Below are 13,832 nucleotides of genomic sequence, written 5' to 3'. Positions count from 1 at the left end.
ATCATAGTAGGTTTATAGAGTGAATGACAGGTGGAACTGAGCCAGTGCAGCAATAACCCACGATAAATGGGTGCTTTTAAGGATGTGTGCATCTCTGGTTGGGAAAGACATTGGCTCTCTTCATTCACATTATAGTTGATTTCTGGCATAGTTAAGGTCACATATTGTATGGATGAGAATCGTGGACATAGTGTGTTTGGAAAATCACTGTCTCTTAACATAAATGGATATTGAACTCAAGGACAGGCAAAACTTGCTTCTTCATTTCCTCCTTTTGAAAGTGTGAATGCCTGTTTTTTGGTGTTCAAAATGGTAATCCAAACATACCAATAGTCAGCTCCAAACTGAGTTTACAGCTGCCAACCATAGTAGGCATGCCTTTGGCATCAATCATGTGAATTTTGGTCTACTTCCCTTGAGATAACAAGACGGATCGGGATGGTGCATGACTGAATACCCAAAAAGCAGTGGAGGTGCAAAGTTGCTTTAATCCAAAAAGTGAACTGAGTTTGGTGATAACTTGCAGGGTTAGTTGGGGTGAGCTACCAGAAACCAAGCGACCAAGCATCAGGACAGAACCAGAAATTCACAGAACAATCTTACAACGCAGCTACTAAAGAAAAGACAAAAGTAGAGCTAGTGTTTCACAATCCCAGAGATGCAGACTCAAGACAAAGCTGATAGATGTTTATTGCTCACTATTCTCTTCTCTGTCCTCATGGGCCCCATCATCAAGGAAACCGTCACTGGTGTGGTGCTAATTTTCAAGTAGTGTGAGTAGTGTTATTAAAACCTTGCTCAGCCCGGCCAGTTGAACTGTTCGGACCGGAAATCAGGCATAAGGACTGGGTCAAGTCATGATATGGATTGGTTATGTAATTGGCCTGGTTAGGCACTGCCTCCGACTGATCCAGTGGTTCAATCAGGTCAATCACCGGTTCGATTTTTATAACACTAAATGTGAGCGATTTTCTATCCTTTTGATTGACATAGGCTTTGCTTGTCTAGATTGAGGGTGATGCTAGGTGCATCCAGCATTTTAAGTGAATGGACAAAAATGTCCTTCACTCAAGTTTATCTGTATGAGTCATATGAATCAAGTTGATCCGTATGACTCATACGGATCGTTTATCCGTACAAACCATACATATTAATCATGTATTTTCGTACCTTCAACACAGGATAATTTTGGAATTAACAAAAAATGAAAGCTGGTGCACCTAGCAACACCCCTAGATTGACCTTGCTGATCCAACACCTGGCCCAAGTGTTTGTGGGCTTCATCACAAAGGCAACCAACAAGGCAATAACTTCTGTTCCCCCGATATTTTCAATTTTATATTTTTCAAAGTTCCATATTTGCCCGTCTTCTTATATAAGTTCTCTCTCACCCTTATCTCAAACCTCTTCACGCCGTTGGGGATTTCACTTTCAGAGTTATACCCCATTCTCATTCTTGCAAATTTCAATCCCTCGGAAGGCAGCAAAACAATTAACAAGTATGTTGGTATAAATAAAATTGTGCAAAACTGCATACTATCCTCCTATATTTGCTAAATGTGAAATCGGATGAAAAATACAAGAGTAAAAAAGAAGCAAAATTCCACTCTAAAAAGGGTAAAAAATGCATAAGCTAGATTGATATTTAGTCCAAAGAACTTGGATGAATATATGAAATAATAACAAACATAAAAAGAAAAAGTTACTCAAGCACCAAGTTACTCAAACTATTGAAAGATTACAAGTGTTGCAAAAACTGAAGCAATGCTGCTTGATTTGCAGGATCGATATTTTCGCTGATGATCTTAGGGTACGTCGCAGGGGAAAGTTAAGAAAGTCAGGACAATGACCCACATGAAACGCCACAACAAAAAAACCTACAGACCGAAATTTTTAAAAATTAAAGCTTCTGGAACAAGCAATCCAAAATAGGCTATCCGGATTACTTTAAGCATTCTGGAACATATACATAACAATATTCCAGATCATCTGATCCGGAAAACCCAAACAAGCTTGTGGATTCTCTAATCTGGAACATACCAACAAATGTGCACAATACAGATTTATCAATCCATAAAATAAACTAAAAAAGCAACCTGTTCCACAAAATGAATGTGCTTCGAATGTGTTGGTGATTGTCGTCTGTGTTGGCAGTGATAGTCCTCACGGGTGGCAAAGAAAGTCGAAGGGGGATGCAGAGGATAAGGGTTCGAAGAACAAGAAAATAGGGGAAGCAAAGGTATTTTGGGGCTTTAATTTTGTTTTAATTTTAGGATTGAATAAACTCTTTTTTTTAGTACCTACAAAATAACTTGTTTTGATTTTGGTACACAAGTAAATTTAGAGGAATAAATTTTTAGGATTATATAAAAATATTATGATTTTCTTATGCTATTAAAAAAAATTAAAATATCCAAAATATAGAACTTATTTATTAATAGAAAATAATATAACATAATTGAATGTGATTAGCTTTTAATACAACTAAAAATAGTTTTAACAATATTATTTTCCAAATGAAATTACACAACAAAATCCAAATGAAAATAATAATAAAATTATTTTTATAAAAAATAACTCGTAAATCATTTCATTATAATCACTTTTATGAAGATAATTAATTTAACATTCCGCGAAAAAAATTATTGGAAACAAAATTAATTGAATGAATAAAAATATAAATTTAATAAAACTTACTTAAATTTAAATGATTAAATATAATATTATATTCACGTTAATATTTGTTAAATTTGATTTTATGCAACATTCACTGATAAAACAATTTTCAAAAATACATTTTTCACAATTTTTAGTTAATTTTTTCAAGATAAATATTTATGATATCATAATAAATTTTAGTTAATTGATTCCTAATTCATTATTTATAATCTCGAAATCTTTTTTTTATTAAAAGACCAAATAACGATTACATTCCAGGATGATTTCCGGTTTCTCTAAAAGAACACAGAATTTGTTATTATTTTTAGTTGAACAGTAAGAAACATGCAATTACCGTGCAATTTTTATATAGAAAAAATTATTGTGTGTGAGCTGCTATATGAGTTTCAGAAATGAGAAGAAAAAAATAATTTCAACCAGTCCAACTAATTCATTACTAATCTAAATATTTAATTTATTTAATTTAACCTTCATCCAATTATTTAATTTTCCACTGTTTATTTTGGTACACACACCCAATAATTCTTACATTTTTATTAATCAATCTTTTTAATATTTTAGATTAATGTGATAAATGTGGTAACGTATATTGATATAGAAGACTTTTTTTATCAATAAAATCTACCTATGTATATTTACGAAGGTTTATAAAATATTTTTATAATATTGATTTTTCCATTGGTAATAAAAATATTTTATAAAACTCTGATTTTTTTAATGAAAATCAATTTAAACCTAATTAATATAAAATACACATGAATCGAAAATATTCTCTTTCATTTTTTATAGTAAATTTAAACTTTGAAAAAAAAGGTGAAACATTATTTTACCAAAGCATGATATGGTGATATTTTTTTATGTTTATGTGGGGTGAAAATAGCCTATAAGCTAACTAATAGCTTACAAACTAATAGAAAGGTTATAAGTTACAAGTTAGGAATTGAAAAACTAAAAACTAATTGATTTAATTAGAATTAGCACTAATTAATAAATGTCAAATAACATATTTTTAAGCAAACATATGTTTTAATAAAATAAACAAAATTCTTTTTTTTTTCTTGGTGTGTTTATTTTATGATTTTGAAAATTGGACTTGTTAATTTGACTGGGGATCGACTTAGTGATTAGTTTGTTTATTAATAAATCAGACTATTTTAGAGTATATCAACATGCCAAATTATTCTAGAACCAATTCAGGACCTAGGTTTGAATTGGTATTCTTGAAAAATACTTTTATTTTTTATTTTAATTTTTTGAATATAAATATAAATAAAATCACTTATTTAATAAGAATTACAAATAAGTATAGATTATTTTATCAATTTTTTTCTTGTAAAACATGTAATTTATTCATTTATATTAATTTATAATTTTTATATCTTGATTTTTACAATTTGATATTATATTAACTTGAAAAATTCTTTTTATGCATTAGTAAATTTGTCATTGTTAACGAATATTGTTGTATTTTATTAAAAATTAAATATTGTACAACACGGTATATCTTGATGTTTACAACAATGTATTTTACTATATTGTGTTATGATATGTTTTATTTCAATTTTTATTTGTAGTCTGGATGTTAAAACCTGTCAAATTAGAAGCCTTGAGGTATATCTTGACTGTATTTTACAACAATGTTTATTTTACTATATTGTGTCATTGTTTTATTTGTAGTCTGATAGGAGTTTGTTTTACGTAAAAACTTAAAAAAAAAAACCATTAAAAAACTCATCGATGTCATTAAGTTGCTTTGGTTTTTTCATCCAAGATATCATTAATAAAAAATGTCTAGTGACACAAAAGTGCAAGATGTCATTTATATATATATATAAAAAAAAAAGCAGGTGCAAGATGTCAAATAAAGAGCATCATTACAATATTGTACAACAGGGTCCGTGGAGGGATGACAGCCAGCGGCAAGAACGGCAAGCGACCACGGCCAGCCCTAAATACGAACACATTTCTGGATTTGTTTTCAATCCAATTTTTGTACTTTTTCTCAACACAATTCTGTTTTGAATTTGTATTTTAAAACAGAAAATTAGAATCCACGTTGGTTGGTGGTGCTACCAACCCACTCCTTCAAACACTATCTCTAATGAATTGTGTGGCCTTTTCTTATTTCTTGATGAATTGTTTTATGTAGTTGGTTAAAATTTATTAAAAATTATAAAATTACAAAAGAGAATAGTTAAATATGATGAAAGATCCATTAAAATTTATTATTTTTAATAAATTTTATTCGATAAAAGAAAATATATTAAAAAGATTGAATTAGAGATTATTCTATTTGAATTTAAATATAAATGAGTTTAACTAACAAACACATGGATTAATGAACTCGGTTGATACCATTTAATTCAAAAAACATTTCTAAAATACCCTCCATAATAATTTTGTATGATATGAATAAATGATTGATAAGAAATAAGATTTTATTAAATAAAAAATATAATTGAAATATTATCATTAAAAAGATAAAAGTTAGTTAGTTATATTTAGGTCTAAATTTTTTTTATTGCTTATATTTAGATTCAGCTTTAACACTTCTCAAAGTGCGGGTAGGGATATTTGTAGAAGGAGAAGTTGTAGTAACCAGGTAGGAAAAAATGAAGATAAAAGGAAAATGAATCTCTTATTATAAAACTATTTGAATAATTTTCTTTAAACACATTTTTAGCATAAAAATATTAAATAATTTATTTTATAAACTAAAATCATTTGCTCTTCATTAGTTAATTATTAACTAATTTATAGATGATTTTATCTTTTATAAAAGCTAGAGAATAAGTATTAGACTTGAAATATTTAGGACAAATTATATGTTTGATTCTTTATGTTTTAGTTTTTGTTGAGTCTGATTTTTTTTGTCTTAGAAGACTCAATTTGGTTCTTGATGTTTACTATGAGTATCAAAATGAGTTATTTTCATTAACGTTGTTAGAGATTTACATTTTATGATAAAATATATTTTTTATTTTCCTAATTTTTCATATTTGTGTTTTTAGTTTATGTATATTAAAATTCATTATTAATTGAAAGATTTCATCGTTTACTCTTTAAAATTTTATGATTTTATTTTTTTATTTTTTAATTCATACATTTCGTTTTTACTTTAAAAAAAATCGCAATTTTAACTGTTGTGAAAAATTTCAAATTTTGATAAAAGTATTATGTAAACTTTAACCAATATGAAAAGAGAGAACGGTTCAGATTTCAGCCACGGAGAACATGTGTATGTAGAGACGGTAGAAGATTTTGTTTACTGAAAATAGATAATAAAAAAGAAAAGAAAAGAAAAGATAGTGACCATTTATTTATTTATTTTTATCAGTAATGACTTTTGGTAGAAAAGAAGTAGCAGTATAAAACAGTGGAAGATGGAGGCAGAATCTAGGGTTTGGAATTGCTGGGATTGGAGTGGGAGGAGGTGAATTAGCGAAGAAGTAATCGATGTCGAAGGCAGTTTCTGAATCTATTGGTATTAGGGCTTACGATGTTTTCCTCAGTTTTAGAGGAGAAGACACCAGACGCAGTTTCACGGGTAATCTCTACAATTATTTGGAGAAAAGGGGAATCCATACCTTCATTGGCGACTACGATTTTGAGAGTGGAGAGGAAATCAAAGCATCACTTTCGGAGGCGATTGAACGTTCAAGAGTTTTCGTTATAGTGTTCTCCGAGAACTATGCTTCTTCTTCTTGGTGCTTAGATGAACTTGTACGTATCCTTGACTTCACCGAGGATAACCATCGACCGGTTATTCCAGTTTTCTATTACGTTGATCCGTCCGATGTGAGACATCAGAAGGGGATCTACGGAGAAGCACTGGCTATGCATGAGAGAAGACTCAACCACGAGTCGTACAAAGTCATGAAATGGAGGAACGCACTGCGTCAAGCTGCTACCTTGTCCGGTTGGCCTTTCAAACATGGGTAACCTACCCAATCTTTATTTATTCATTTTTTATTTTATTTTCGGTAATATCTTCTTGTCGATCTTGAATGAGTTTAATTAATTCATCAAATTGAGCAGCGATGGATATGAATACGAGTTGATTGAGAAGATTGTGGAGGACATTTCCAACAAGATTAAGATTAGTCGACCTGTTGTGGATCGCCCAGTTGGCCTCGAGTATCGAATGCTTGAAGTAAACTGGCTGCTGGATGCCACATCCCTTGCTGGAGTACATGTGATAGGGATTTGTGGCATGGGTGGCATTGGAAAAACAACACTTGCCCGTGCTGTATACCATTCCGCTGCTGGCCACTTTGATACCTCGTGTTTCCTTGGTAACGTCAGGGAAAATGCTATGAAGCATGGCTTAGTGCATCTCCAGCAAACCCTGCTTGCTGAGATATTCCGTGAGAACAATATTCGTCTGACAAGTGTCGAGCAAGGAATTTCACTAATAAAGAAGAGGCTCCACAGGAAGAGGCTTCTTTTGGTTCTTGACGATGTCCGTGAGCTAGAGGACTTGCAGGCTCTTGTTGGAAGTCCTGATTGGTTTGGCCCTGGCAGCAGAGTCATCATTACCACTAGAGACAGACAGTTGCTTAAATCCCATGGGGTTGACAAGGTATACGAGGTAGAAGTTTTGACCAACGGTGAAGCTCTCGAATTGCTTTGTTGGAAGGCCTTCAGAACCGTCAGAGTTCATCCAGATCTCATTAATAAATTAAACCGTGCAATCACTTTTGCTTCCGGCATTCCTTTGGCTCTTGAACTTATAGGTTCAAGCTTGTATGGTAGAGGAATAGAAGAATGGGAATCTACTTTGGATCAGTATGAAAAAAATCCTCATAGAGACATACACATGGCACTTAAAATATCCTTCGATGCTCTGGGTTACCTCGAGAAGGAGGTTTTTCTAGACATTGCATGTTTCTTCAATGGATTTGAATTAGCAGAGATCGAGCATATACTTGGTGCACATCACGGTTGCTGTTTGAAAATTCATATTGGAGCATTAGTGGAAAAATCTCTTATAATGATTGACGAGCATGGCCGTGTTCAGATGCACGATTTGATACAACAAATGGGTAGAGAAATTGTTCGACAGGAATCACAGGAGCACCCTGGCAAACGCAGTAGGTTATGGGCTACTGAGGATATAGTTCGTGTTTTAGAAGATAACACGGTGAGTAAGACTGAGATCAATGGTTTGATCTTCATCTTTAGCATTGATTTTTTTTACCATTATTGTACATGTTAGGTGACATTTCATTACTTTAAACTTTACATTACATCGAGTTTCTGCCATTCTATTGATGGTATTAGTCACTCTTGATTTTCCCGCATTTTTATAGTATGAGAACTGCTTGAAATCTGCATTTCAATTCCCCTACTAGTACATACATACATCGTATTGTGGTTGACTTGTGTTTTTTGTGTTGAAAAGGGAACATGTAAAATTCAAAGTATAATTCTGGATTTCTCCAAATCTAAAAAAGTGGTACAATGGGATGGAATGGCCTTCGTGAAGATGATAAGCCTCAGAACACTTATTATCAGAAATGAGTGTTTTTCCAAAGGTCCAAAAAAACTTCCAAATAGCTTAAGAGTGCTGGAGTGGTGGGGCTATCCCTCAAAGTCTTTACCTTCCGATTTTAAGCCAGAGAAACTAGCTATACTGAAGTTACCCTATAGTGGCTTTATGTCACTTGAGTTGCCAAACTTTTTGCATATGAGAGTTCTGAATTTTGACAGGTGTGAATTTTTAACACGGACACCTGATTTATCTGGTGCCCCAATTTTAAAAGAATTATCTTCTGTTTTTTGTGAGAATTTAGTTGAAATTCATGATTCGGTTGGATTCCTAGATAAACTTGAAATCATGAACTTTGAGGGTTGTAGCAAGCTTGAGACTTTTCCACCAATCAAGTTGACCTCTCTTGAAAGCATCAATTTTTCGTATTGTTCAAGTCTTGTGAGTTTTCCTGAAATATTAGGAAAGATGGAAAACATAACGCATCTTTCTTTGGAGTACACTGCCATAAGTAAATTGCCAAATTCAATTAGAGAACTTGTCCGACTTCAAAGTTTAGAACTGCACAACTGTGGAATGGTTCAGTTACCGAGTAGCATTGTCACATTGCGAGAACTTGAAGTGTTGAGTATTTGCCAATGTGAAGGGTTGCGATTTTCAAAACAGGACGAAGATGTGAAAAATAAGAGCTTACTGATGCCCTCTTCGTATTTGAAACAAGTCAATTTATGGTCCTGCAGTATATCTGATGAATTGATTGATACAGGACTCGCTTGGTTTGCCAATGTGAAAAGGTTAGATCTTTCAGCAAATAATTTTACAATTCTTCCTTCATGCATCCAAGAATGTCACCTTTTGAGGAAACTATATTTGGACTACTGTATGCATCTTCAAGAAATTAGGGGGATTCCACCCAATTTAGAAACATTATCTGCAATTCGGTGCACATCCTTGAAAGATTTAGACCTTGCAGTTCCTCTTGAATCCACCAAAGAAGGTTGCTGCTTGAGACAACTTATTTTGGATGATTGTGAGAATCTTCAAGAAATTAGAGGGATTCCACCAAGCATAGAGTTTTTGTCTGCAACAAACTGCAGATCCTTGACTGCCTCATGTAGGAGAATGCTACTGAAACAGGTTCATCTTTGTTTTCCTTAATTGGTTATTTGATTTCGTATTTGGTATTCGCATTGATTAAACTCTACATGTGCTTCTATTCATATGAACTATGACTAACAGGAGTTGCATGAGGCTGGAAATAAGAGATATTCTTTGCCAGGAACAAGGATTCCAGAATGGTTTGAGCACTGCAGCAGGGGACAATCAATTTCCTTTTGGTTTCGTAACAAGTTCCCAGTGATATCTCTCTGTCTTGCTGGACTCATGCATAAGCACCCTTTTGGACTTAAACCTATTGTGTCCATTAATGGCAATAAAATGAAGACCGAGTTTCAAAGGAGATGGTTTTATTTCGAGTTCCCAGTATTAACTGATCATATACTTACATTTGGTGAAAGACAGATTAAATTTGAAGATAATGTGGATGAAGTTGTTTCAGAAAATGATTGGAATCATGTAGTGGTCTCTGTTGATGTTGATTTCAAATGGAACCCAACAGAGCCGCTTGTTGTGCGGACTGGACTCCATGTAATCAAACCAAAAAGTAGCGTGGAAGATATTCGATTCATTGATCCTTATAAACCCACCATCTTATAAAGAAAAACATATATTAGATGGCTTGGGAGTCTCAAAGACCATTTGTGTGATGCAAAAAGAATTGGCATCATTTGATTCATTGCTACCACATTAACAAAGTGGTGGAGACTGGAGAGTGATTTTCGTTGCTTCAACCCTCTAGCATTAAAAGATAATGTGAATTGGGATTCAACTTTGATGGCATCATGCATCCCAGATGAGTAGTACAGCTGGTGTTCAATGTAAGTTTGCTTGTTGCTTTTTTTTTCCTGTGTTGTACTAACTACTAGTACTATTAACATGAAAATGTTAAAAGTGATTATTTGTAATATATGGTTTGTCAAATATGTTTGAAACTTCCTATTTTGAAATATCTTATTCCAAACAAGTTAATCAATTGCATGGAGAAAGGTAACTTACGTTAGAAAGTTCAAAAGTGGTTTTGGATTCTGTTGTGTTTGTGTAGATTGCTAGTGATGGAGGCAAGCAATTGTTGGCATTAATTTCTCCTTTTGTTATGAATTACTTGGTAAGTTTATGGAGATTGAGTTTTTCACCATAAGATCCACACTGAGGGTGCTTTTGGTAGGGGGAGAAGTTTTTAGTTTGATGAGAACCATAGATTGGAAATCTTCGTTTCCTATGTTCGGTATCTATTTTAAAAAAAGACATTCCTGGTAAAGAAGTTTTCCCGGGAATGATTTTTAGTTAAGTTTCTCACAAAAACTTCCCATGGGAGAGGTGGGAATCCTTTGAGTTAATTTTTTTTTATAGTAAAAATTATTATGTTACTCTTATTAGATTATTTAATGTGGTTAATAATTAAAGTAATTGACAAAAATATCACATAACTCTTTGATTCTAATGAAACTTAAATATTTCCAAAAATATTTATTTTCAACCAAACAAATTTTATTCATGTCCAGAAATCATGACTCACTAAAAAACTTTTCACATACCAAAGCCCCCAAGTATCTGCTTTCAATGCTTGAATTAAAAATTAAAGCAAGGAGATCAATTAAAATGTCTATTTCACTTGCACTTTGTTTGTTTTGAGTGATTTAGAAGGGAGTGATTTTAGTGGAAAGGATGTATATACAACGGTACCACTTTTACTGTTTTTAATATCCTATATAATATATCTATATTTTTGCTGATAAAAAAAAAGGAGTGATTTTAGTGGAAAGGATTTAGGAAGGATATTAATCATATCCTTTGTTTGATTATAAGTTAGGAAAGTAATGAAAATTCATGGTCCCCACCTTATTACAAATCATTCCAACTTTTCTGTGATTCTCAAGGGAAACTGAAGATTGAAAGTGCAGTTTTTTTATGGCTGCGACCGGATACTGTAAAAGAAAAGCATACTTTGCCACTATTTAATAAATTTATACTTACCACTGGAGATTAAAAAAAAAACACTTAGTAGCCATAATTTTGTATTAAATTAGATCATTGGATTGAAATTATGTTTTAAATTTTGTTTTAATTAAAAATTGAATTTAATTATATGGGTAAAATTGTCGTTTTGTAATATTTCCCTTCGCTTTTTCATATAATCAACCAACTGAAAATAAATCACTTTACTTTATTCCTTCCTAATTCCATCAATCCAAAGAATACAAAATTCCATTCAAATATCATTTCTATTTCTTTCCTCTCTCATTCTTTCCACTCAATTTCATTTCCTATCCAAACAAAGTGTTAATATTAATGACAGTACCTCACCCTAGATGCCTAGATAGTTGCCTAAATTTGTTGTGTTTTGCAGTTATTATATAGGGAAATTTGATAACTATACATTGCTGTAAGCAAAATAAATTACTCAAATGAATATTACAGGTTATATAGACAAGTAAACCTAGTCAAACTTATAATTTCAATATCACACCATCTGAATAAATTCTCATTTTGCAAGTGTACCATTACTTCTGTTTTTTTTTTCATTTATTATTTATTTTTATTTTTAATCTTTTGTCTTCTGGATGTGGTGGAATATACCATTCTTACGTTCTAAACTCATGCTAAGTTTCCATGTCTTAGATTCATATTTTATAGAACCACTAAAATGTAAAAATGTCAAGGAAGTTTCTAAACTCTCTTTTTTAATTTACATACAAAGAATAATATGCAATATGGCTGGGAAAAGGTATGATGGATTCCTTTATTTTGAAAAAATTGTAAAAGGGATATATCAGATCTGCTTATGGTAATAATAGGTAACAGCTTCCCATAGTTGACGAAGCTCTTTTACCAAATAGATTATTAGAACAAAAGAAAACAGAGCACCTTCTGGGAATCCTTGCCTTTTTCCTTTGATAATTCCTTGGATGTATGGGCCTTTGAGATGTTTAAAAAACTTTAAACCTTTTTCTCTATGCCGTAGCCTATTATTCTCTATTAGGAAAAGAGATTTCCCTTTCTTTGACTAGGATATTTAATGAATTTCAGACAACTGAAACGCCTTTGCGGTAAATTGAACTTTTCTTGTTCTGACAAGATCTATTCATTTGGAAATTATCATTTGTGTTACTATAAAGTTTGGTATAAAAAATGGTAGAATTTGAGGATGAGTTTATTTACATATATAACAAAGTTCTTACTTAAAATATTTGTCCTTATTGCTCATTTTCATCCTTAGAATTCGGGTTTGTTTAGTGTTAGTTAGCAACTTAGTGCTCATTTGGTTACATCTTTCTTCACACTGAGTATGTTCCAATGTAAAACATGTGACTCAGATTAATTTACACACATTTTTCAACAGTTCAAAATTAATTCTATCAAAAATCAATTCTACCAAACTATAAAACAGAGTCCGTACTCCCTAGTCTACTAAACATTGAAGTTTATACAAGAAAATAAAGATGAAAAGTAAGTTATAATAAGTCTTAATGCTTTTTGAATTTCAGGTCTGCGAGGATAACAATTACCTTCTATCATCCAAGAAATCTTTGTGGAGGTGTAAATGAAGCTGAGGGGAGAATGGTAGAATGCAATACCAATGGTGGGGAGGATAATGGGAGAAGTACAACAATAATGTAAAACTGGCTTAATTATATTCTCTTTAGTATTCAGAAAATTGGACATAGTTTAGTCCTAATATTCATGTGTGAGATAAATATAAATAATCAAGTAAATTATTCCTCCTCCTTCGTTCTGTTTTTATTATATTATAGGAACTCCCTCATCCGTAGTTCTAAAATTTAAACAAACCAGATTTGTTTAGTTTTGCAAGGCATAGTTTCACAGAATAAAAAGAGGTTTTGTATAATTGACATAAAATTTGGAGGTATAAGAGTAAAAGTCTAAATAATTATCACACTTTTCCATGGTAAACAGAACCAATAGTATTTTATAAATTACTAAACTTTATGTTGGTGATATACTTGTATCCAAAATTGTAGTTATTGAGAACTTTTTTTTTTTGGGAGTGCACGTCTATTTTAGATGCCAATTGTATGTACAATTGATTGATGTTAAAAATTATCTAGGTCATCCAAATTCAATTCAAATACTGAGCTGGGGATGCATAGGCCTCTCCCCTCCAGCCCTTTATTAATTATGATATTTTAACAGATTCTAAAATATTTTAATTCTAAATCCTGTAATTACATCAGTAACTTGTTACTGTATTTCAACATTTAGAAAACTTACAATTTTTTTTTTCTGTGGTTGATGTTGAAATATGCAGTCTCCCTTTTTTAAATAAGAAAATTTTACAATCATAGTAGTAGTCATGGTGGTAAGTATCGTATGATGCACAATATGTATCTTACGATTCAACAAGATTCTGCAATCCGGCGATATGAATCGCTTGAAACTCATTTTTGTGGATGAATAGCACATTGACTCACGAATTGGTCTTGAGTCGTGTTTTTTTTTTATGAATTGCACGTTCTCTGCTGTGTGCTGCCATGGGAGGCCATTTCCAGTGGCGGCCGCACTTTTTTTCTTCTTCCTTTTCCAC

The 13,832-nt window shown here is 32.1% G+C and overlaps 1 protein-coding gene across 2 annotated transcripts; it reads left to right on the top strand.

The window, feature by feature from the left end:
• The first annotated feature begins 6,026 nt into the window (after window positions 1–6,026).
• Window positions 6,027–13,022, top strand: LOC114375445 (TMV resistance protein N-like). 2 transcript variants are annotated; one of them, XR_003658768.1, is made up of 5 exons: window positions 6,027–6,617; window positions 6,718–7,822; window positions 8,084–9,307; window positions 9,410–10,107; window positions 12,775–13,022. XR_003658768.1 is itself a non-coding variant. In XM_028333223.1 (4 exons), exons 1-4 carry the CDS (start codon window positions 6,136–6,138, stop codon window positions 9,884–9,886), a joined length of 3,288 nt encoding a protein of 1,095 aa, XP_028189024.1. In that variant the 5' UTR covers window positions 6,027–6,135; the 3' UTR covers window positions 9,887–10,289. The 2 variants fall into 2 exon arrangements, 1 of the variants encoding a protein (XP_028189024.1); XM_028333223.1 differs by lacking the exon at window positions 12,775–13,022 and having other exon boundaries at window positions 9,410–10,289.
• The last annotated feature ends 810 nt before the right edge of the window (window positions 13,023–13,832 follow it).

The sequence above is a fragment of the Glycine soja genome, chromosome 11 (assembly GCF_004193775.1).
Source record: "Glycine soja cultivar W05 chromosome 11, ASM419377v2, whole genome shotgun sequence".
Taxonomy (NCBI): Eukaryota; Viridiplantae; Streptophyta; class Magnoliopsida; order Fabales; family Fabaceae; genus Glycine; species Glycine soja.
The sequence above is the reverse complement of the archived record's forward strand: the minus strand, read 5'-3'. Positions and strand labels throughout refer to the sequence as shown.